This window comes from Molossus molossus, unplaced genomic scaffold, assembly GCF_014108415.1.
Source record: "Molossus molossus isolate mMolMol1 unplaced genomic scaffold, mMolMol1.p scaffold_m16_p_21, whole genome shotgun sequence".
Classification (NCBI taxonomy): Eukaryota; Metazoa; Chordata; class Mammalia; order Chiroptera; family Molossidae; genus Molossus; species Molossus molossus.
The window spans coordinates 31,071,337-31,093,217 of record NW_023425357.1 but is presented as its reverse complement, the minus strand read 5'-3'; the positions used below and the strand labels follow the sequence as shown (position 1 = coordinate 31,093,217).

Sequence of the window (21,881 nt, the reverse complement as noted above, 5' to 3'; positions counted from 1 at the left end):
CCCATCAGTGCTACACTGTGTATTTGCAAGCTTTTTTTTGGTCACAGAAACCGAGTAGGTCTACTTTTATTCATATTTGAACAGGCTATATGTTCATAAGATTCAGAACTCAAAAGCACAGCAAAAAGCCCTCCACCCACCCATTCCATAGCCATCTAGCTCTCCTCCCTGGGTGAAATTAATTTTATCACGTTATATCTAGCCTGTTTGATATTTTCTGTATGGAAAAGCAAAAATATACTATATTTTATCTCCTTTTTTAAAAGTAAAGGTTGGGTATTATATATTGTACGCTCACATTATATTGCAACTTATTTTTGTTTTATCTATCTTGGAAATAGTAATAAATGGCTTGCTCATTTTTATTTTACAGCTGCAGAGTAATCTGCTGATGGGTATATTAGAATTAATTTAGGCAATAACCCGCTGATGAACATTTAGGTTGTTCCCAATCTTGTTATTATGTATGCCACTCCAAAGAAAATCACCCATAAATAGGTCATTTATACTTATGTGAATACATCTCTACCATTAATTCATAACCGTGAAATTGCTGGATCAAGGGACTCATATAACTGAAATTTTGATAAATAGTGCCAAATTACCTTTTTTAAAAATCCTCGCCCAAGATATTTTTCTATTTTTCTTCAGGTAGAGAGAGAGAGAGAGAGAGAGAGAGAGAGAGAGAGAGAAACATCGACGTGAGAGGGACACATCGACTGGTTGCTCACCCCCAGCACGACCCCGATCAGGGCCCCGGACGAACCGCAACCAAGGATCATGCCCTTGGCTAGAATCGAACCTGGGACTTATTGGTCCAAGGGCCGCTGCTCTAGCACTGAGCCAAACCAGCCAGGGCATGCCAAATTATCTTTTAAAGAAACTCATCAATTTACATCTCCAACAATGTATATGAGTTTCTATATAAATACAACCCGACTTCTGCTCATCTAACATAAAAATTGCTAACTTAGTGTTCTCACTTGTATCTCTTTTATAGCTCTATATTTGATTAGAATTTCAAATTTAAACCTACTCACCATCAAAAAATTTTTTAAAAATGAATTTCTGCTACTTCAGAAGGCCTCCCTAAAGGAGTAGTCATGAAAAAGGGTTATCATACAGGACTTAAGACTGCAAACGTATGTACCTCTACCATATAAGAATTACCCAAAATTTTGTAACTGATGCCAAAACTACACCTATACATAATTACTGCTGGAAAATAAACTGGGTTATTTTGCCTCAATTATTTAGAAACAAAACCAGGGGAACTTGAGAAATCCAGGTAATCACTGTGTAACTAACATGCAAATTTTAAGTGAGAAAGGGTAAACATATTTATGTGTAATCATTTCTGGGTAGGGTGACTAAGACAAAAAAGATCAATCCTCCACAATGGAAATGAATATAAATGTTCCTACTTGAAACTAAGGAACATTTTTAATGTTCTTCTAGAATCACAGGGCAAAGAATAAAAGGTCTGAGGTGAAACAAAAAGGGAATTGGGGAAATGACCTGAAAGAAAGAGGAAAACACAAGGCCAAAGACGTGTGTCTAAACACAGAAGGGTTTAGACATCTGGCAAGGTCCAGGGAAAGCCGTGCTCAGCTTAAAATCTGAAAGCCTTTAAGCAGAGAATGCGTTGTAATTGCTCTCAACTGAAAAGTAGCTATCGTAATTTCTAAACACTTTAGTATCTGTACTCTCTGGCATCTTCCTCTAGTTATAAAATTTCAAACATAATTTCTAAGTTGCAGGTATCAATGACAAAATTCACAATGAAATCCCTATCATGTTGTTAATGTGATCCATGTTGTAGCATAAATTATATTAAAGGTTAAAAAAAACTGTTGTTTTTAAAAGGCAGAGGAAACCACTGGCCACTTTTGGACCCCCCCCAAAAGCTCTCTCCAAGCTGCTTTTCATTCTTTATAGCTAAAGAACTCCGCTTACTTTCAAGTTCCTTTAGAACTGATGCCATCCATTCCCATCCTTGGAATTCATTTTCCCCAAACGTAGTTGACTCCAGGTTCCCCACCAGTTCTTTTATATTGGGAAATGGAGTAAAGAGCATTTCGTAAGATCAGCCTAAAACTAGAACTATGCACCAGGAACCATCACGGGCCAATACGGTAAATTCTGTGACTTCCGCCTCTTCTCTCTCCTGTCTGAGATGACTAGAAAATTAGCCCGCGATTGCTCACTCCATCCCTTTTCATGTGCCAAATGAACATCATCGCACTTAAACTCTGCAAAATCTTCTAGATGGATATCATTGCCCATTTTGCAAACAATAAAACTGAGGATCAGAGAAGGAAACAAGTTGACCAAGAACCAAAATGCAAATTTAAAACAAGGTCTTAGCTCCTAAGGCTGTTTCTGTTATTTACGCTTTTAACACGCTAGGTTTTCTCACCTTCGCGTTAGTGTGTTGTTTACCGTCTCCAGGAAACTTACCTCCCGCCCTTTCTCACATCTCCCCCAAATCCAAAGAGGCCTCAGGGCCTAAAATCTAGGCAATTCCCTTGTAGACAGAAACGGAATAATTCCTGGTAGCCGTTTTCACGCCCCGAGCGTTCCCATCGACCTCCTCGCTTCTTGCCCGAGTCCCTTCTGGCCTAGGCTACACCTCAGGGATCCCCTACCAAAAACCCGGTGCACACTCCTATATAGCCGCTCCACGCCTCTGTAAACCAGGGTAAATCGGGGGCCGCTTCTTTACCCTGCAGCCGGGAAGATGGTGTAGATATCCAACGGATGCAGCGTTCCTTCAAGGCCTAAGCCACCGCCAACGACAGGCATCCGGCATCCGCCATTAGCCCTTAAGATAAGGACCTTCGGTTGGCGCGCGGTAAAAAAAGGCCCCAACCGGCGCCTAAAGGATGTATATATAATTTTTTTAATGCATAGGTCTTGCAGCCACCCTCCATTGATAGTTATTTAAACACACCTCATGACCGCCACTTTTTCAGAGGAATATAAAATGAATAGACTTTTAAAAGTAGACATTTAAAAGATAAATTCACCAGGCACTTCCGTGGGCAGCCTCGAACATCAGCGCGTCGACGCGGAGGGGGGCCTCGCGGGCCGGAAACACGGAATGGGAACAAAGATGGCGGACCTCAACTCCCCTCAGAAGCTGTTACGGGTGCCTCCGCCGCCTGAGGGAGTGGGAGGAGGCCGTTGCTCCGAAATCTCCACGGAGCTCATTCGCTCTCTGACAGAGCTGCAGGAGCTGGAGGCTGTGTACGAACGGCTCTGCGGCGAGGAGGTGGGAGGGCTGAGCCTTTTGCCAGGAGCATCCGGGGTAGTGGGCGTAGGAGCCGTCAATCGGGAAATCTGGGCTGTGGGAAGCTCTCCCCCTTTTCGAGGGAAACCAAAAAGCATCTACTCGCGAAGTAGCAGTGTAGTTGGGGAGTGTAGTTGATTGTGGTTCTTGGGACCTGCCGTCTCTCTTCACTCAATCTGATGGCCCTGCTTGTTTTCCCAGTTTTCTGGGCGATCCGCCCCTACCCTCACTTATTTCTGTTTGAGACTGTCTTCCGCTCTCCGCGGAAGTCAAGTTAGGTGGAGAGTATATGCCAACTCGCCTTGTTCTCAGAATAGGAATAAAGGCTCTCTTGCATTGGCTTGACAGTTTAAAAACTATGAAATGCTTTCACCCCGTTATCTCGTTTAAGCCTGCAGTCATTGCAAATAAAGGAGGAGCGTTTTAAAACTTCCTCTTGTAGGGAATTATTTGGGCGTGTGATTCTAGCGTTTCGGTAAAATGCAGAGCTTTATAGAAGCCTGAGGTTTTTAAGACTCAGTAACAACTGCCTAATCTTGGACAAGTCACTTCTTTTCCTGTATCCCTGACACTGTGCCAGGTGAGGAGGCGTGGACTCTATTCTCGAAAGGCTTCCTTTCAGCTCATAATCTTATCTCCTTTCTGCCTCCTTCACTTTCTGTGGCAACCTAATGCTGCCAATACATGTTTGAATGTCAGTTGGGTTCCTTGCCAAAGGAAAGAGATCTAAGCCCTGATCTAAAAGTTTAGTAGCTGTGCCCCAAAAACAAACATTTAAATAAGGTTGAGCACAAAATATTCAAAACATCTTTGAATATTTTCAAGTATTAACTTGTACTAGCTCTAGCAATTTCTGATACGTTTTTCAGCAAGCTGTGGTTTATAAAATACAGTACCCTTGCCTTAACATTCCTAAGCTTGCATTGTTGAGTCAGTCAATACTTTGGGGGTAAATTAAGTCAATCTTACAGACAGAAAATTATTAGTTCTGTATTTGTATTTGATGAAGGTGAAGTTCCCATCTGTATCCTACTGGACTATTTTAACAAATGTGCAGCTGATATTAATAGCTGTTATTGAACCATAAGCCGCCAATTATGTTAAGCACTTTATGTTTGTTATCTTGTTTGGCTCACACAATAGTCCCATTGGGTATGTATTACTATCCCTATTTTACAGACGAAGAAACTCAAGCATAAGAAGGTTACATTAATTGAGAGAGACTTATACACTGTGAAGAGATTTTTTTTGTAATTGCCATTATATTTAGCCATCATATATATATATATATATATATACACACACATATATATATAGTTAATCCTCAGTCGAGGATATTTTTCCAATTAATTTTTAGAGAGTGGGCATGGGGTAAAGGAGAGAGAGACATCCATATGAGAGAGACACATTGATTGGTTGCCTCTTTCATATACAAACCTAGAACCCAGGTACGTGCCCTTGACTGAAAGTGAACCAGAGTGGAGACCCTTCAGTCCACAGGCCAGTGCTATAACCACACAGCCAAACCAGCCAGGACTGTTTAGCCATTATATTTTAAAAACATTCCTGTGTTAGGCACTATGAATAAAGGTTTATTATCCCCCTTTGTGGTGCTCATCTGTTAGGTGAAATAAGATTTACATGATAATCATTATGCAGTGTGATAAGTGCAAAAATTAAGTTTTGTTTGTTAATGTCATAAGGGAACTTAGTGGAAGGAAAGAAAGCATTTGAAATGGCATTCACTCTTTAGCTAAGTGGTTGGGTTAGAAAACTTAGGGTTCCTTCTGACCATTCTGATGACAGGATGTTTCTGTGTGTTTTAGAAAGTGGTGGAAAGAGAGCTGGATGCTCTTTTGGAACAGCAAAACACTATTGAGAGTAAAATGATCACTCTCCATCGAATGGGGTGAGTCTGTTCATCTCAGCAAGAGCTACTGTACAACAGGGTCCACTGGATAAGTTATTTTTCCTAACTTTCTGTTATAAAATGCCAGTTGAGTATGAAACGTAGAGGACCATTACTTCAAGGTAAAGTGAACACCGAAGGTACAGTTAAGTGGTTTTCAAAGTGTTCTTGACCAGCAGTACCAACATTGCTTGGAAAATTGTTGGAAATACACATTGTAGGGCCCCACCCCAAACCTTCTGAATCAGAAACTATGGGGATGGAGCTAAGAAACCTGTATTTTAACAGGCATACCAAGAGGCCCTGGGGCGTGGCTCAAGTTTGAGAACCACTGTTTTTACAAATTTTGTGTATTTGTTAGTCATAAAATTGCTCTTTGATCTCATCATCCTCTCAGATTGTAGGTTAGTGCATTTTATGCTCACTTAACAATTGGGAGAATCTGTGCTCTAATTCTTAGGCAGTACCTATTTAGTAGTTACAAAAATTGATTTTTCATTAAGTATAGGCCTGAGTTTACAGTAAAACACTCTTGGAAAAAAAGTTGTTAATAGAGTAATTTAAACTAAGAATTTGGGGGAGGTGCAAAAGAAGTAGAAGATACAGTCTCCATCTGCAAAAACATTTTTTCCATCTCTTACTGCTACCCTCTGCCTTTATGGATAAATGTGTGCTGACAATATGTATCTCCAGTCCCAACCTGCAGTTGATTGAAGGTGATGCAAAGCAGCTAGCTGGAATGATCACCTTTACCTGCAACCTAGCTGAGAATGTGTCCAGCAAAGTTCGTCAGCTTGACCTGGCCAAGGTAATCCCATTATGGTGTTGATGTTTGTGTTAGTAGAGGGTAGTAGAAAAGCCACAGCACTAGAAATTAGAGCAACACCATCCAATAGAAAGCTAACGTAAGATACCAAAACCAGACAAAAATATAAGAAAATTCCAGACCAATTACTCTTATGAATATAGACATAGAAATTCTCACCAACACTAGCAAACCAAATCCAACAGCATATAAAAAGGACTATACTATGAGCAAGTGGGATTTATCCCAGGAATGCAGAGTTGATTTCACATATGAAAATTAATGTAATACACCATATCAATAGAATAAAAGACAAAAACCACATGATCATCTCACAGACTTAAAAAAAGTGTTTTTATAAAATTTAACACCCCTTATAAAAACACTCAACAAACTAGGAATAGAAAGGAACTTCCTCAACCTGATAAAGGGCATCTTTGAAAAATCCACAGATCAAGTCATACTTATTGCTAAAAGACTGGTTGCTTTCCCCGAGGTTAGGAACAAAACAAGGATGTCAGCTCTTGCTACTCTTTACCATCATACTAGAGGTTCTAGCCAGGGCATTTAGGCAAGAAAATGAAATAAATGATTCAGATTGGAAAATATTTAATACCAATCACATATGTACTTTTAAATGTTCTATTAGCCACTTTTTTTTTAAATCTTTTTTTCTTTATTGATTTTTAGAGAGGAAGGGAGAGAGGGAGAGAGAGAGAAACATCGATTAGCCACCTCCTGCTTGCTCCACACTGGGGAACGGGCCCACAACCTGGGCATGTGCCCTGACTGGACATCAAACTGGCGACCTCTTGGTGCATGGGTCAATGCTCAACCACTGAGCCACACTGGCTGGGCTATAATAGCCACTTTTTAAAAAGTAAAACAGGCCCTGGCCGGTTTGGCTCAGCGGTTAGAGCGTCCGCCTGCGGTCCGGAGAGACCTGGGTTCGGTTCCCGCTAAGGGCATGTACCTCGGTTGCAGTTTGTCCCCGGCCCTGGTTGGTCGTGTGGGTGGCAGCCATTTGATGTGTCCCTTTCACATCGATGTTTCCCTCTCTCTCTCTTCCTCTCTCTCCCTCCCACTCTGTACAAAAAAAATGGAAAAATGTCCTCGGATGAGGATTAAAAAATAAATAAATAAATAAATAAAAAGTAAAACAGAAATAGGTGAAAATAATTTTTAACATATTTTTAACTCATTATACCCCAGATACCAGTTAAATGTGTAATTACTATAAAATCGTATTAATGAGATATTTTATCTTCATTTTTGTACTAACTCTTTTGTACTTAATGTAGTTTATACATGCAGACCTTAATTTGGACTAGCCACATTTCATGTTCTCAGTAGCCACATATGGTTAGTGGCTGCTGTGTTGAACAGCATAGCATAGAGTCTGCGTTCTTGAACAAGTCAATCCCAGCCTTGGTTTACCCTGTGAAATAGCATAACTTTTCCTGATCTATTTGTTCAAATTATGCAAAAATAACTTACCATAAAACTAAGCCACACAGCCACCAACTCACATGTTAAAGGTTATTTTTAAACATTCTTAATCTAAAAGAAAAATACTTTCCATATATTTTATTTACTTTATAACTTGGTTTATAGCATCACATTTCCAAAATGTCAAATACATTCTGATTCTATTATAAATTTAACTATGTAAACCAAATGTAAATATGGATTATCGCCCTGGCTGGGGAGCTCAGTTGGTTAGGGTCTTGTGCCAATACACCAAGGTTGCAGGTTTGATCCCCAATCAGGGCACAAACAAGAATTAACCAATGAATGCATAAATAAGTGAAACAACAAATCAATATTTCTCTCTTTCCCTTCCTCTCTCTCTGAAACTAAATAAAAATTTAAGAATAAAATAAAAACTTTGGTGTGAGCAGCTTTAAAATAAGAAAAGAATGGATTATGTCTGTTCTCACTTCCATTAGTCGAACGATCTGGTCACATAAATTAAATTGCATACTTGTCAGTGGTCTTTGTCATTAGCAATGACGGTTTTGTCTTGTGTTTTAATCCTCACCTGAGGATATTTCTCTATTTATCTTCAGACAGAGTGGGAGTGGGGGAGAGAGAGAGAGATGTGAGAGAGACACATTGATTGGTTGCCTCCCACACGATCCCGACTGGGGCCGGGACCAAACCACAACCGAGGTGTGTGCCCTTGACCAGAATCAATCCCGATGCTCTAACCGCTGAGCCAAACCGGCCAGGGCATGAATGGTAGTGTTTTTAATTTCACCAGTGAGAACTGAAAAGGACTTATGGTTAACTAGATTCGGTCCATCAATCTCCCTACCCTATGAAGAGTTGTTTTTGAAAGAATAGGATATTGTTTCTGAGCACCAACTCTTTTTTGCAGAACCGCCTCTATCAAGCTATTCAGAGAGCTGATGATATCTTGGACCTGAAGTTCTGCATGGATGGGGTTCAGACTGCTTTGAGGAATGAAGATTATGAGCAGGCTGCAGCCCACATTCATCGCTACCTGTGCCTAGACAAGTCAGTCATCGAGCTCAGCCGACAGGGCAAAGAAGGTGAGCATCCTAAACTATTGATTTCTAGTTAACTTACAAGCATCTGTAATCTGAACTAGGCACACTCGACCAGAAGAAGGACATCTATTAGGAAATTTTTTTGTCTGGCAATAGACCATACAAGGGCAGTGTTGTTACTTTATTATTTTTTTATCTTCACCTGAGGACATTTTTCCATTTTTGTTCAGATGGGGGAGGGGACATTAACGTGAAAGGGACACATCAAGTGGCTTCCTCCCGCACAACCCCAACCAGGGCCGGAGACAAACTGCAACCAAACCCGGGTCTCTCTGGACCGCTGGCCCGTCGACGCTCTAACTGCTGGGCCAAACCGGCCAGGGCATATTTTTGCATGTATCTTCAGATAGAGCGGGAGGGAGAAGGGAGGGAAGAGAGAAAGAGAAACGTCAATGTGAGAGAGACACATCGAGTGGTTGCCATCCACACGACCCCAAGACCCCAACTGGGGCTGGGGACAAACCGCAACCGAGGTATGTGCCCTTAGCAGGAACCAAACCTGGGATTCTCTGGTCCACAGGCCGACACTAACCGCTGAGCCGAACTGGCCAGGGCATATTTTATGGAAAAGGAAACTGAATGCAGATCTGCTGTTCCCTGGCCAGTGGGTTCTTTCCACTTGCCCATATTGCCTACTTAAAAAATTAAACTCAGGCCCTGGCCTGTTTGGCTCAGCGGTTAGAGCGTCGGCCTGCGGTCCAGAGAGACCCGGGTTCGGATCCCGCTAAGGGCACGTACCTCGGTTGCAGTTTGTCCCCGGGCCTGGTTGGTCGTGTGGGTGGCAGCCACTCGATGTGTCCCTTTCACGTCGATGTTTCTCTCTCTCTCTCTCTCTTCCTCTCTCTCCCTCCCACTCTATCTGAACAAAAAATAGAAAAATGTCCTCAGATAAGGATTAAAAAAAAAAAAAATTAAACTCAGCCCGGCCAGAGTGGCTCAGTGATAGAGCATCAACTCATGCACCAAGAGGTTACCAGTTCAGTTCCTGGTCAGAGCACATACCTGGGTTTTGGGCTCATTCCCCAGTAGAGGGCATGCAGGAGGCAGCTGATGGATGATTCTCTCTCCCATCGATGTTTCTTTCTCCTTCTCCTTTTCTCTCTAAAAATCAATAAAAATAGTATTTTTGTTTGTTTGTTTGTTTGTTTGTATTTAATTAAATTCAGCCCGGCCGGTGTGGCTCAGTGGTTGAGTGTCAGCCCATGAACCAAGAGGTTGCCTCTTCGATTCTCAGTCGGGGTACATGCCCAGCTTATGGGTCCAATCCCCAGTGGGGCATGCAGGAGGTGGTCAATTGATGTTCTCTCTCATCAATGTTTCTATCTCTCCCTCTCCCTTCCTGTCTCTAAAAAATCAAGAAAAAAATTTTTTAAAGAAATTAAATTCTTAGTCTCGTATTCTGGGCTTTCCATAATCTTGGCTCACCCTTTCTAGCCTTATTTCATGCATCTTTTCGTTGTGCAAATATAATTATTGAGCTGCAAATCCAGGGCATACATAGTTGATCCTTGAACAACATAGGTGTTACAGGTACCAACTTTCCACACACAGTTGAAAAGCCTCATATTACAATAGTACTACTAAAAATACTCTGCAGATGTGCTTTTTATCTTTTTGTTTCTATTCCTTTGCTCATTTCATTCCCTTTGCTTGAAATGTATGTTTCTTTTATTCAGGTATCAAAATCTTGCCCATCTTTGAGAGATGGGATGTCACCTTCTTTAGGAAGCCTTTTTTGATTACTTCAACCAGAAGTGTAACTTGTGGGCACTTTTATTATGATAGCTATCATATACAGAATTGTATTACAGTTATTTGTGTACAAAGCTTCTCTTTTTTACTGTATTATAACTTCTGTGACAATAGGATTATGGCTGCTCCATTACCCAAGGATATTTTTCCATTGATTTTTAGATAGAATGGGAGGGAGGGAGAGAGAGAGAAACATCGATGTGAGAGAGACACGTCAACTGGTTGCTTCCTGCAGGACCCCAACCAGGGCTAGGGATTGAACCTGCAACCCAGGTACATGCCCTTGACCAGAAATTGAACCCAAGACCCTTTGGTCTATGGGCTGATGCTCTGATCAGTAAACCAAACTGTCTAGGGCTGGCTTATTCATCTTTTTTTCTTTTTTCTCACCCCAGGACACTTTTCCATTTTTTGTTCAGATAGAGTGGGAGGAAGAGAGAGAGAGAAACATTGACGTGAAAGGTACATATCAAGTGGCTGCCTCCCACACGACCCAACCAGTGCCAGGGACAAACTGCATCCAAGATACATGCCCTTAGCGGGAACTGAACCAGGTCTCTCTGGACCGCAGGCCAACACTCTGACTGCTCAGCCAAACCGGCCAGGGCTGGCTTATTCATCTTTAATCATCCATAATGCTAGTATAGTATCTTGCAGAGAGTAAGTGTTTAATTTTTTTTTTTTTTAATTAAAAATGGTATACAGCCTGGCCAGTATGGCTCAGTGGTTGCACGTCAACTCATGCACCAAGAGGTCACTGGTTCGATTCCTGGTCAGGGCACATGCCCAGTTTGTGTGCCAAATCCCTAGTGGGGGGCATATGGGGGCATGCGGGAGGCAATATCTCCCATTGATTTTTTTTCTCTCTCTCTCTCCCTCTCCCTCTCCCTCTCCCTCTCTCTATCTAAAATCAATAAAGAAAAAAAATTTTTTTTAAATAGAAGTGGTGCACAGACTAAGTGGCATTAATTTCCACTTTCTCCCCATTGCACAGGGAGCATGATTGATGCCAACCTGAAATTGCTGCAGGAAGCTGAACAGCGTCTCAAAGCTATTGTAACAGAGAAGTTTACTATTGCCACTAAGGAGGGGGATCTGCCCCAGGTGGAGCGCTTCTTCAAGATCTTTCCACTACTGGGTTTGCATGAGGAGGGGTTAAGCAAGTTCTCAGAATACCTTTGCAAGCAGGTATGACTGCTGATTTCTTGGCAGGATAATGTTATGGTTCTCTGCCTACAAATTGGAACAATGGGTAGTTCTAGTGTCTATGGATACTTTCTCGCCTCTGGATTTGATTCCCTTTTCCTGCTCTTGCTTTAGCCTGGCAGGACTGGATGCATACATTCATTCAACATTTATCTATTTCCAGTCTACTGTGTGCCAGGGATAGCCTAGACATCTGCTGATGCACATTTATTTCCAGCAGACCAAGTGAAAGTATAGGAAAATTAAAATGCAGATTTCTGACAAGTTGACTCAACCTTTTGAAGCTGTCAGCCAGCTCTTTAAAAAGCATTCAGAGCCCTGGCTCGTGTGGCATGATTGGTTGTCCTGTATACTGAAAGGTTGAGGGTTCAATTCCCTCAAAATAAGCCACGATGACATGAAGTAGACTAGGTCACTTGAGGTTAAATCCTGAAAAAGAAGCAGGTTAAAGTCTCAGACCTCACCTGGAGAGTATTATGCTAAGTGAAATAAGCCAATCAGAGAAAAACAAATATCACATGATCGTACTTATTTGTGGAATGTGATGAACAAAATAGATCCAGAGACTTAGAAGTAGGGAACAGACTGACAAACCTCAGGGAGTAGGGGAAGGAGGGTGGGAAGAGAGAAACCAAAGAACTAATGTGTATATATGCATAAGCAATGGACACAGACGACAATATGGTGAAAGTAGGGGGTGGGCAGGAGTGAGGAGGAGGGTGTCAAAGGGAGAAAAAAGAGGGACATCTGTAACAAAGTAAATAAATAAATTTAATTAAAATAAAATAAAATTTAGCCCTGGCCAGTTTGGCTCAGCGGTTAGAGCGTCGGCCTGCGGTCCAGCAAGACCCGGGTTCGGTTCCCACTAAGGGCGCGTACCTCGGTTGCAGTTTGTCCCTGGCCCTGGTTGGTCGTGCGGGTGGCAGCCACTCGATGTGTCCCTTTCACGTCAATGTTTCTCTCTCTCTCTTCCTCTCTCTCCCTCCCACTCTACCTGAACAAAAAATGGAAAAATGTCCTCGGGTGAGGATTAAATACATACACACATACATACATACATACATACACAAATACGTAAATAAATAAATAAAATAAAATAAAATTTAAATAAAATCTCAGCCCTCTTCCCCCACCTTAGATAGAAGCAAATCCCAGCATGCATGTTTGCAAAAGGTTATCTTTTTTTGATAATCCTCAGCCAAGGATATTTTTCCACTGATTTTTGTTTTTCAGATAGAGTGGGAGGGAGAGAGAGAAAGAAACATTGATGTGAGAGACACATCAATTGATTGCCTCTCACACCACCCCAACCTGGGCAGGGAATCGAACCTGCAACCCAAGCACGTGCCTTGACTGGAAATCGAACCCAAGACCCTTCTGTCCGCAAGGCCAGCTCTCTAACTGCTGAGCCAAAGCAGTCAGGGCAAGGTTATCATCTTTTTAAACTATATGTCGGAGTGCATCCTGCCCCTCCCTTCCCAATTCTCTATGATGGAACACTAACCTGCCATTAAGAAAAACAAGACATTTCCATATTTGCTGACATATTTTACTCTGTAATATATGTGGTTTGTTAACTTAAACAACAGTGTGCTATCATTCCTGTTTAAAATGAGGGGCATGGCAGTAAAGATGTATGCTTGTATAGGAGTGGGATATTTTTGGAAGGGTTAACAGTGATCACCTCTAAAGATGGAAATTAGGAGACCAAGCGACATAGGTAAGAAGAAAAATCACTTTTCACCAAACAGTCCTTTGTTCTTTTTGAAAATTTAAGTGTTTGGGAGGAAGGTGTCAATGGGGGAAAAAGGAGAAACATCTGTAACAAAAACAAATTAATAAAAAATTTAAGTGTGTTTTACCCATTTTTTAAAAAATGAATTAGTTAGAAGTAAAATACAGCTATTTTATACTTTTTAAAAATCAGTACTTTGCCATCTGGGACCTCTAAATGCCTTCTACTCTTAATCCTTTTTAAAAAAAAAAAAAAAGTTTTTATTGATTTTTTAGCAAGAAAGGGAGAGATAGACATTGATCATCTGCCTCCTACATGCCTCCTACCTGGGTATGTGCCCTGACTGGGAATCAAACTGGCAACCACTGAACCACACTGGCCAGGCTCTACTTTTAATCCTCTCAGAGTCCCTTCAGCAATGCCCAGGTTCCTTGTCCTGCTCAATAAAACACCATTAATGATAGCTTTGAGTTACATTTTAAGGCTGTTATTGAAATTGGGGACTCTCTCCCTTGGCTAATGGTAGAACATATATTCAAAGAGAATAAAAGCATTATTTATACTTCTGAAGAGCTACCACTGTGTTCAAATTGCTTGTCTTGCTTGAGGCTTAGACAACCCAGAGCTCTCAGGGGAAGTTCCTCTGTGCTACCTAGACTTTCAGGAATTGGGGGACATAGGAGAAAAGAAAGGCAATGGGAAATCTTTTTGGAAAACTGAAGCTAGCTTTTGGTCTGAGAAATACATGTGGGTTTTCTTTCTTTTTCAGGTGGCCAATAAATCTGAGGAGAATCTACTGTTAGTACTAGGGACCGACATGAGTGATCGAAGAGCTGCCATCATCTTTGCAGATACATTCACTCTCCTGTTTGAAGGCAAGCCTCTTTCTCCACTCTAGGGAGACTGTAGACATTATCCTAGTATCTGCATTCTTGCTTTTCTTTTTCCCCACTAGCCTGATGCCTTTCATTTAAGCCTGTAATTGACCGTATACTGGTTTATTAGAGAATTAACTTCCCAGTTCCATATCAGGTTAGCAAAGATTAGTTTGATCCTCCCTAGCCCTCAAGACCTAACTCTAAGAATAAATTTAATCCTAAAATACATTACTAGGAAGAAAGTGATGCTGATTTTTTTTTTTTTTTTTTTTTTTTAATCCTCACCCAAGAACACTTTTGCATTTATCTTCAGATAGAGCAGGAAGGAGAGAGGGAGGAAGAGAGGGGGAGAAACATCAATGTGAGAGAGACACATCAAGTGGCTGCCACCCACACACCCCAACCAGGGCCGGGGACGAACTGCAACCGAGGTACATGCCCTTAGCAGGAACCAAACCCGGGACTCTGGTACACGGGCCAACGCTCTAACCGCTGAGCCAAACCGGCCAGGACGTGATGCTGATTTTTAAAGATGTTCCTGTAGAAACTATCAATATAACCTAGGAATTACCTGCTGGTATACCAAACACAGAGCATATTTAACAGACAAATTTGCTTAGCACAAATTTGCTTAGCACAAAATTATAGCACTGACAAGAACCACTTGTATTCATTTTGAGAGGTGAAACAACCCAAAGGGGTTGAGTTAGACCCTGGGTCAACCTTTGCTGGAAGAAAAGAGTTTATCTTATGGGAAGAATATTTGGAATCCAACCCGCTTACTTTCTTCTCTCTAGGGATTGCCCGCATTGTGGAAACTCATCAACCAATAGTGGAGACCTATTATGGGCCAGGGAGACTTTATACCCTGATAAAATATCTGCAGGTGGAATGTGACAGACAGGTGGAGAAGGTGGTAGACAAGTTCATCAAGCAGAGGAACTACCACCAGCAGGTGAGCAAGGGAAGTTGCAGTTGATTTGGAAGCTGTGTCAACCAGGGACACCGAATGGAATAAACTGGGGAGAAAGAGAAAAAAGATTCAGACAGAAGAAAAATAAATGCCGGCCCTGGCCGGTTTGGCTCAGCGGTTAGAGCGTCGGCCTGCGGTCCTGAGAGACCCGGGTTCGGTTCCCGCTAAGGGCGCGTACCTCGGTTGCAGTTTGTCCCCGGCCCTGGTCGGTTGTGCGGGTGGCAGCCACTCGATGTGTTCCTTTCACATCGATGTTTCTCTCTCTCTCTCTCTGTTCCTCTCTCTCCCTCCCACTCTACCTGAACAAAAAGTGGAAAAATGTCCTCGGGTGAGGATAAAAAAAAAAAAAAAAAAAAAAAAAAAAAAAAAAAGAAAAATAAATGCCGAATGCAGACTGGCCTGCATCTTGCCCATCAGGACTTGAGGTGTTGTCAGGATAATGGTGCCCTCAGTACAAGATTGAGAAGGAACCGGAAAGGGCTTCCTGAAAGGAACACAACAGAAACATTTAACCAGTTCTCTGTCACAAAATATGCAGCTGTGCTTTCTAGTGATATAATGAAAATTTTATTTGTGAAGGTCCTATTAAATGTCAGGGAATTACATCTCACATTTTTCCTTAGTTCCCTTAAGTGCTAAAGGTAACATTTGCTTTTTTAGAACTTTATTTCTCCATTCCTTTGAGCAAAGAAAGTAAAGAGCAGGACTTAGAAATAGTAGTCCCATAGTCTCTAGACAGTAGTCCATTGGAATACCACTAGCATCACTTTTAAATGCAATAATAGAGGTGAGTATTACTATCTAAACCTTTGGCTCATCATCCTGAAAGCCTACTTTTGGCTTTCCTGTTAAGCACACTAAACCTATACATTTTTGTATGCTAGAAATTTGGAGTGACCAGCAAAAGGAAAATGGGAGGAAGGTGGGGAAGAGCATTCTCATTTATGGTGTTTTGCAGTTCCGGCATGTCCAGAACAACTTGAGAAATTCTGCAACAGAAAAAATAGAACCAAGGTAATAATCCGGTTTTCTTTAGCCCATAGATATTTGTTTGAATTAGCAGTCATGTATCATTCAGAGACTGCTCTGTTACAATGTGGTCTATATTTTTAAGATATTTTATCTATGACTCTTGGTGTTCTGTAATGGAATATACCATACAAACAAAAGCATATATATAACATGTGTGGTTCATGAAGAATAATAGATTATTACCAATACTTTATTTCTTTTTAATTTTTTTCTTTATTGAGTTTAGAGAGAAAGGAAGGGAGAGGGGGAGAGGTGGAAACATCAATAAGAGAACATTGATTGGCCACCTCCTGCATGCCACCCACTGGGGATTTGGCCTCCACACAACCTGGGCATGTGCCCTTACTAGAATCGAACCGGCAACCTCTTGGTGCATGGGTCGGCACTCAACCACTGAGCCACACCGGCCAGGCCATTACCAATAATGTTGAAGTCCCAAAAGTGATTCTCTTCCCCAAAGGCAACTACTACCCTAAAATTTTAAACTTTTAATTTTTCTAATGAAAATAATATGTGTTTATTAAAAGAAAATCCAAACATTATAAATATGTGTTTGTTCAATCAAGTATTTTCTGAATACACATTACATGCCAGGCACTAGGAACATGGCAGCAAGCAAAGTGAGCAAAACAAACCTAATTCTTTCTTTGTGATATCTCTGGCCTATAGTTGTTTACTATGTGCCAGACATTGTTCTAAGCACTTAACAAATATTAAATCATTTAATCCAGGCTTTCTCAGCCTCTGTACTATTGGCATTTGGGCTGTGCATTGTAGGATATTTAGCATCCCTGACCTTTACCCACTAGATGCCAGTAACATCCTCTAATTATGACAACCAAAAATGTCTCCAGACGCCAAATTTTCCCTGGGCAGTAAAATCACCCTCAGTTGAGGATTACTGATTTAATCCATAAACACTTTACAGATGAGGAAACCAAAGCTTAGAGAGGTTAAGTGACTTGTCCAAGGTCATATAGCTAGAAAATGGCAGAGCCAAGAAAAGTATCTAAGCAGTCTGCCTCTAGAGTTCATGCTGTTAACCACTATGATGTATACTAAGTATAGGGTACAGGGGAACATTTAATAAAGGCATATAACCTAAGCTGATGAAGTTCAAGGAAAAATTCCTGAGGAAATGACCTTAGATCTGAGTGAGACATTAAGAGTAGTAAGTAGGAATAGGGTGAAGAGTGTTCCAGGTAAAGCAGGGAAAGTGTGTGCAAAAGGCCCTGTATGTTTGAAAAAGTGAAAGAAGACCAGTGTAGTTGAAGAGAGTTGGGGAGAATTTGTCTGATAGGAGATGAATCTGAAGAGGTTGTTAGAGTTAGGCCATTTCAGGTCTTGTATCCTAAGAGCTATGGAAATCTTGATTATGATATGACCAGATTTATGTTTTGAAAAGATCTCCTGGACTTCATTGTGAAAAGTTAGTCCATTTGTGTATATAAACTGAAATAGGGGTTCAGCTTCATTTTTTTGATGTACATATTATTTATTTTAGCACAATTTGTTGAAAAGACTATTCCTTTCCTATTGAATTGTCCTAACACTCTCCTCGGAAATAAGTTGACAGTAAATGTGAAGATTTCTGGACTCTCGGTTAATCTGTTTATCCTTATGTCAGTGTCACATTGTCTTGATTGCTTTATAGCTCTGTAGTAAGATTTGAAATTAGAAAGTGTGAGTCCTCCAATTTTTTTTTTTTTAGATTGTTTTAGCTATTCATCTGGGTAAATAAACAGGTGTGGAACAGTTTAATGGTATGCTCCAGTCTCATCACAGCTAAAGAGATTGGGGAGGTGTGTTTTCTTTCACATGAAGCATAGATCATTTTACTCAAACTGCTAACAAAAACACACCTCCCAATCTCTTATTTAGCCCTGGCAGGATTTTAGGGGCTGAGTTATTTGGGTGAAACATGTAAGAATATGTGGTTGACAGCTGTCTCTGATTATAATTGGGTCAGCAGAGCCAGGGTGACCATCTGGCAGAGACCTTGGACTCAGTGGGGAGGGGATATTTGGGACTGTTTGTCCTGTAGCTTTTATATCTGAGAAATCCAGTGTACTTATTTCTTCTGCTGCATGTGTCTCAGGGAATTGGACCCCATCTTGACTGAAGTCACCCTGATGAATGCCCGAAGTGAGTTATATTTAAGCTTCCTCAGGAAGAGGATCAGCTCTGATTTTGAGGTGGGAGACTCCATGGCCTCAGAAGAAGTAAAGCAAGGTAAAAGGCATTTCTCATATTCTTTGGGAGGGCTGGGTATGGTTGGCACTGTTGTTTCATAGTTAAGCCACAGATCTCTTAATAAGGAAATAATTGGGACTAATTAGCATCCGGAAGGGGGGTGTCTATGGGCAAATTAACTCCCAGGAGAAAATCTAGACTTAACTGAATTTGGAATTGGACTGGGCCTTTGAAGCCATCTGATTATTTTTCTCTGCTCTTTTCCCCACACCATGCTGCCTTATCAACTTTGGTTTAGGGACTGGTGTTTTAAGTAGGTGATATGTGCACATAATAGATAGGTGGTAGATGATAGATAGGTGATAGACAGATGATAGATAGATGGATAAGATAAGATAAGATGGATGAAGGAAGGGAGGAAAAATATACATAAATTCATGAGAGAATGTTTGGGAGTGATAGGAATATTCCAAACCGAAATGTTGCATTTGTTGCAAAACTATAAAATTAATTTAAAAAAATTTTTATTTTTTTTAATCATTGAATTGTATACATACAATGAGTTAATTTTATGGTACATATCAAGAAAAGAGTATATAGTGTAAAGAAAGAGCGTACAGCCCTGGCCGGTTTGGCTCAGCGGTTAGAGCGTCGGCCTGCGGTCCAGAGAGACCTGGGTTCAGTTCCTGCTAAGGGCATGTACCTTGGTTGCAGTTTGTCCCCAGCCCTGGTGGGCTCGTGCAGGTGGCAACCACTCGATGTGTCCCTTTCACGTCGATGTTTCTCTCTCTCTCTTCCTCCCACTCTATCTGAACAAAAAAAAAGTGGAAGGATGTCCTCGGGTAAGGATTAAAATAAAAGGAAGAGTGTACGAAAAAGAATACATGGTATAAAGAAATGCTTTCACCTTCTCCCTTAGTCTCTTTTCTCCCAGTCACAATTTTTGAAGGGATAAATACATTTTTAAAAAGTGTGCCACAGTTCTATTTTATTTGTAAATTTGCTCTCCAGGTTTTTAAGAACTTTTAATTCCTTCTGGGCAAGTATTACAGAATTCCCCAAACTGGAGACTTGGGACCAACCCATTATCTGGCATTATGCATGGCTTGTGCCAATAATACATGGCAGAGGAACTAGTTATATGGCCCAGGTGGCATTGCTTTGAATTGGTGTTTAAAGGAGAATGTATGCTCATTTGGAGTTTTGAGCCTCATTGTCGTTAATCATAACTGTCACTGTTCAGAGCTGTGCCGTCCAGTATAGTAGCCACAGCTACATGTTAACAATTCAAATGTAATTAAAGTGAAATAAAATAAAAAATTCAGATCCTCATTCACATTAACCACATTTCAGTTGCACAATAGTAGCTACCATATTAGACAACACAGATAAAGAACATTTCCATCATCACAGAAAATTCACTGGTTTAGAGAATGAAATGTATTATCTCAATATAGTTCATTCTTTGCCCTAGAAACTTACATCTTTTGAGTCTTAATAATTAATTCCAAAGAAATAATGAAAAAGAAGTAAAAAGTTCTTTGTAAAAAAATGTTCACTATAATTCTAATTACTCTGACCCCCAATTATCTTTAATAATGGCAAAACAGCCCTGGTCGGTTTGGCTCAGCAGTTGGAGTGTCGACCTGCGGTCCAGGGAGACCCGGGTTCGGTTCCCCCTAAGGGCACATACCTCCATTGCAGTTTGTCCCTGGCCCTGGTTGGGTCGTGTGGGTGGCAACCACTCAATGTGTCCTTTTTTTTTTTTTTTTTTAATCCTCACCCAAGGACATTTTTCCATTTTTTGTTCAGATAGAGTGGGAGGGAGAGAGAGGAAGAGAGAGAGAGAGAGAGAAACATCAACATGAAAGGGACACATCGAGTGGCTGCCACCCGCACAACCAACCAGGGCCGGGGACAAACTGCAACCGAGGTACGTGCCTCTAGCGGGAACCAAATCCGGATCTCTCTGGACCGCAGGCCGACGTTCTAACCACTGAGCAAAACTGGCCAGGGCTCGATGTGTCCTTTTCACATCGATGTTTCTCTCTCTCTCTCTCCCTCCCATTCTATCTGAACAAAAAATGGAAAAATGACATCGGGTGAGGATAAAAATAATAATAATAATAATAATGGCAAAACATTTGGAAATAACCCAGGTGTCTAAATATAGAAGAGTAGTTTTAAAAAATATAGACTCTCTACTTGATAAATGTCATAGGGATCTATTTCCCTTGAAGAAGAAAGGTGAGTATTCCTTCTTGGCTGTCCCCTAGAGCACCAGAAGTGTCTGGACAAACTCCTCAATAATTGCCTATTGAGCTGCACCATGCAGGAACTAATTGGCTTATATATTACCATGGAGGAGTACTTCATGAGGGAGACCGTGAATAAGGTAGGACAGAGGACACATCCCTTGGAAATGGGGCTTTCTATCCAAGAAGCCAGGCTGAAGGAAATGGCCAAGGCATGTCATATTTCTTGGTCCTGCTTTGAGAATACCCTTGCATGCAGACTGAATGGCACCACTTTGTATGGTTAGTTGTTATGCTTTAGAATTGTCATGCTCACCCTGGCTAGTTGTACTCAGCGGTTAGAGCGTCAGTCCGCGGACCAGAGAGACCTGGGTTCCGTACCCGCTGGGGGCGTGTACCTCCGTTGCGGTTTGTCCCCAGCCCAGGTTGAGGTCGTGTGGGTGGCAGCCAGTCGCTGTGTCTCTCTCACATCAATGTTTTTCTCTGTCTCTTCCTCCCTCTCTCCCTCCCGCTCTATCTAAAAATAAGAATGCAAAAATGTCCTTGGGTGAGGATAAAAGAAAAAAAAATAGAATTGTCATGCTCTTCATAAATCCAGGTGGGACTGCTTTCCCAAGGATCAAAAAATAACACGTCAGCTCCTCAGGGAGTCTGCTTGTTCCCTGCCTCCCTAGAGGTATGTGGGTGAGAAGTCTCAGGGAAGAAGGGCCTCTCCTGATATCTTATATCCCAAGTAACAACTGTCCTCAAAGGCAAAGGCCCTAAGTACTTAATTTCTTTACATAATGATCAATAGGGAAGTGAGCTATTTTAATAAGGAGGATCCAAACCCAGCTGTGACCAGAATTAACCACGTGGGGAAAAACATAGACAAGGTATAGAAAAGGAGGCAGAGCCAGGGCCTGTTCCAGAACCATCTTGAACAATGACATGCAGAATTGGGCCCTTACTGGATGCTTTGCCTTTTGGATAGGCTGTGGCTCTGGACACCTATGAGAAAGGCCAGCTGACATCCAGTATGGTGGATGATGTCTTTTACATTGTTAAGAAGTGCATTGGGCGGGCTCTCTCCAGCTCCAGCATTGACTGTCTTTGTGCCATGATCAACCTCGCCACCACAGAATTGGAGTCTGACTTCAGGTATGGTTGATGCTCCTTTCTCATTTCTAAGAGACAGAAAGGTCCTGATTGTGATTGATTACTGAAGCCCATTTGTTTTGGTTTTTTTTCCCCTTATAATAGTTCAGTTCTATACAGGATATAACTTCTTATCTATAG

The 21,881-nt window shown here is 41.3% G+C and overlaps 2 protein-coding genes across 6 annotated transcripts in view; one reads left to right on the top strand and one right to left on the bottom strand.

The window, feature by feature from the left end:
* The window catches only part of SF3B3 (splicing factor 3b subunit 3), a 51,385-nt gene extending 48,554 nt beyond the window's left edge, over positions 1 to 2,831 (bottom strand). Inside the window, exon 1 of the mRNA XM_036274252.1 lies at positions 2,726 to 2,831. The gene's annotated coding sequence lies outside the window, so the exon portion shown is untranslated. The remainder of the gene's footprint in view (positions 1 to 2,725) is intronic.
* Positions 2,832 to 3,098: 267 nt separating this feature from the next.
* Positions 3,099 to 21,881, top strand: part of COG4 (component of oligomeric golgi complex 4) — a 33,158-nt gene continuing 14,375 nt past the window's right edge. For 2 of the 5 annotated variants that reach the window (XM_036274271.1, XM_036274272.1), the window contains exons 1-11: positions 3,104 to 3,274; positions 5,119 to 5,201; positions 5,895 to 6,009; positions 8,387 to 8,561; positions 11,326 to 11,519; positions 14,042 to 14,147; positions 14,948 to 15,105; positions 16,082 to 16,137; positions 18,254 to 18,387; positions 20,625 to 20,743; positions 21,577 to 21,743. In XM_036274271.1, coding sequence (XP_036130164.1) covers positions 3,104 to 3,274; positions 5,119 to 5,201; positions 5,895 to 6,009; positions 8,387 to 8,561; positions 11,326 to 11,519; positions 14,042 to 14,147; positions 14,948 to 15,105; positions 16,082 to 16,137; positions 18,254 to 18,387; positions 20,625 to 20,743; positions 21,577 to 21,743 — 1,478 coding nt within the window. The other 3 variants (XM_036274270.1, XM_036274274.1, XM_036274273.1) reach the window with 3 other exon arrangements.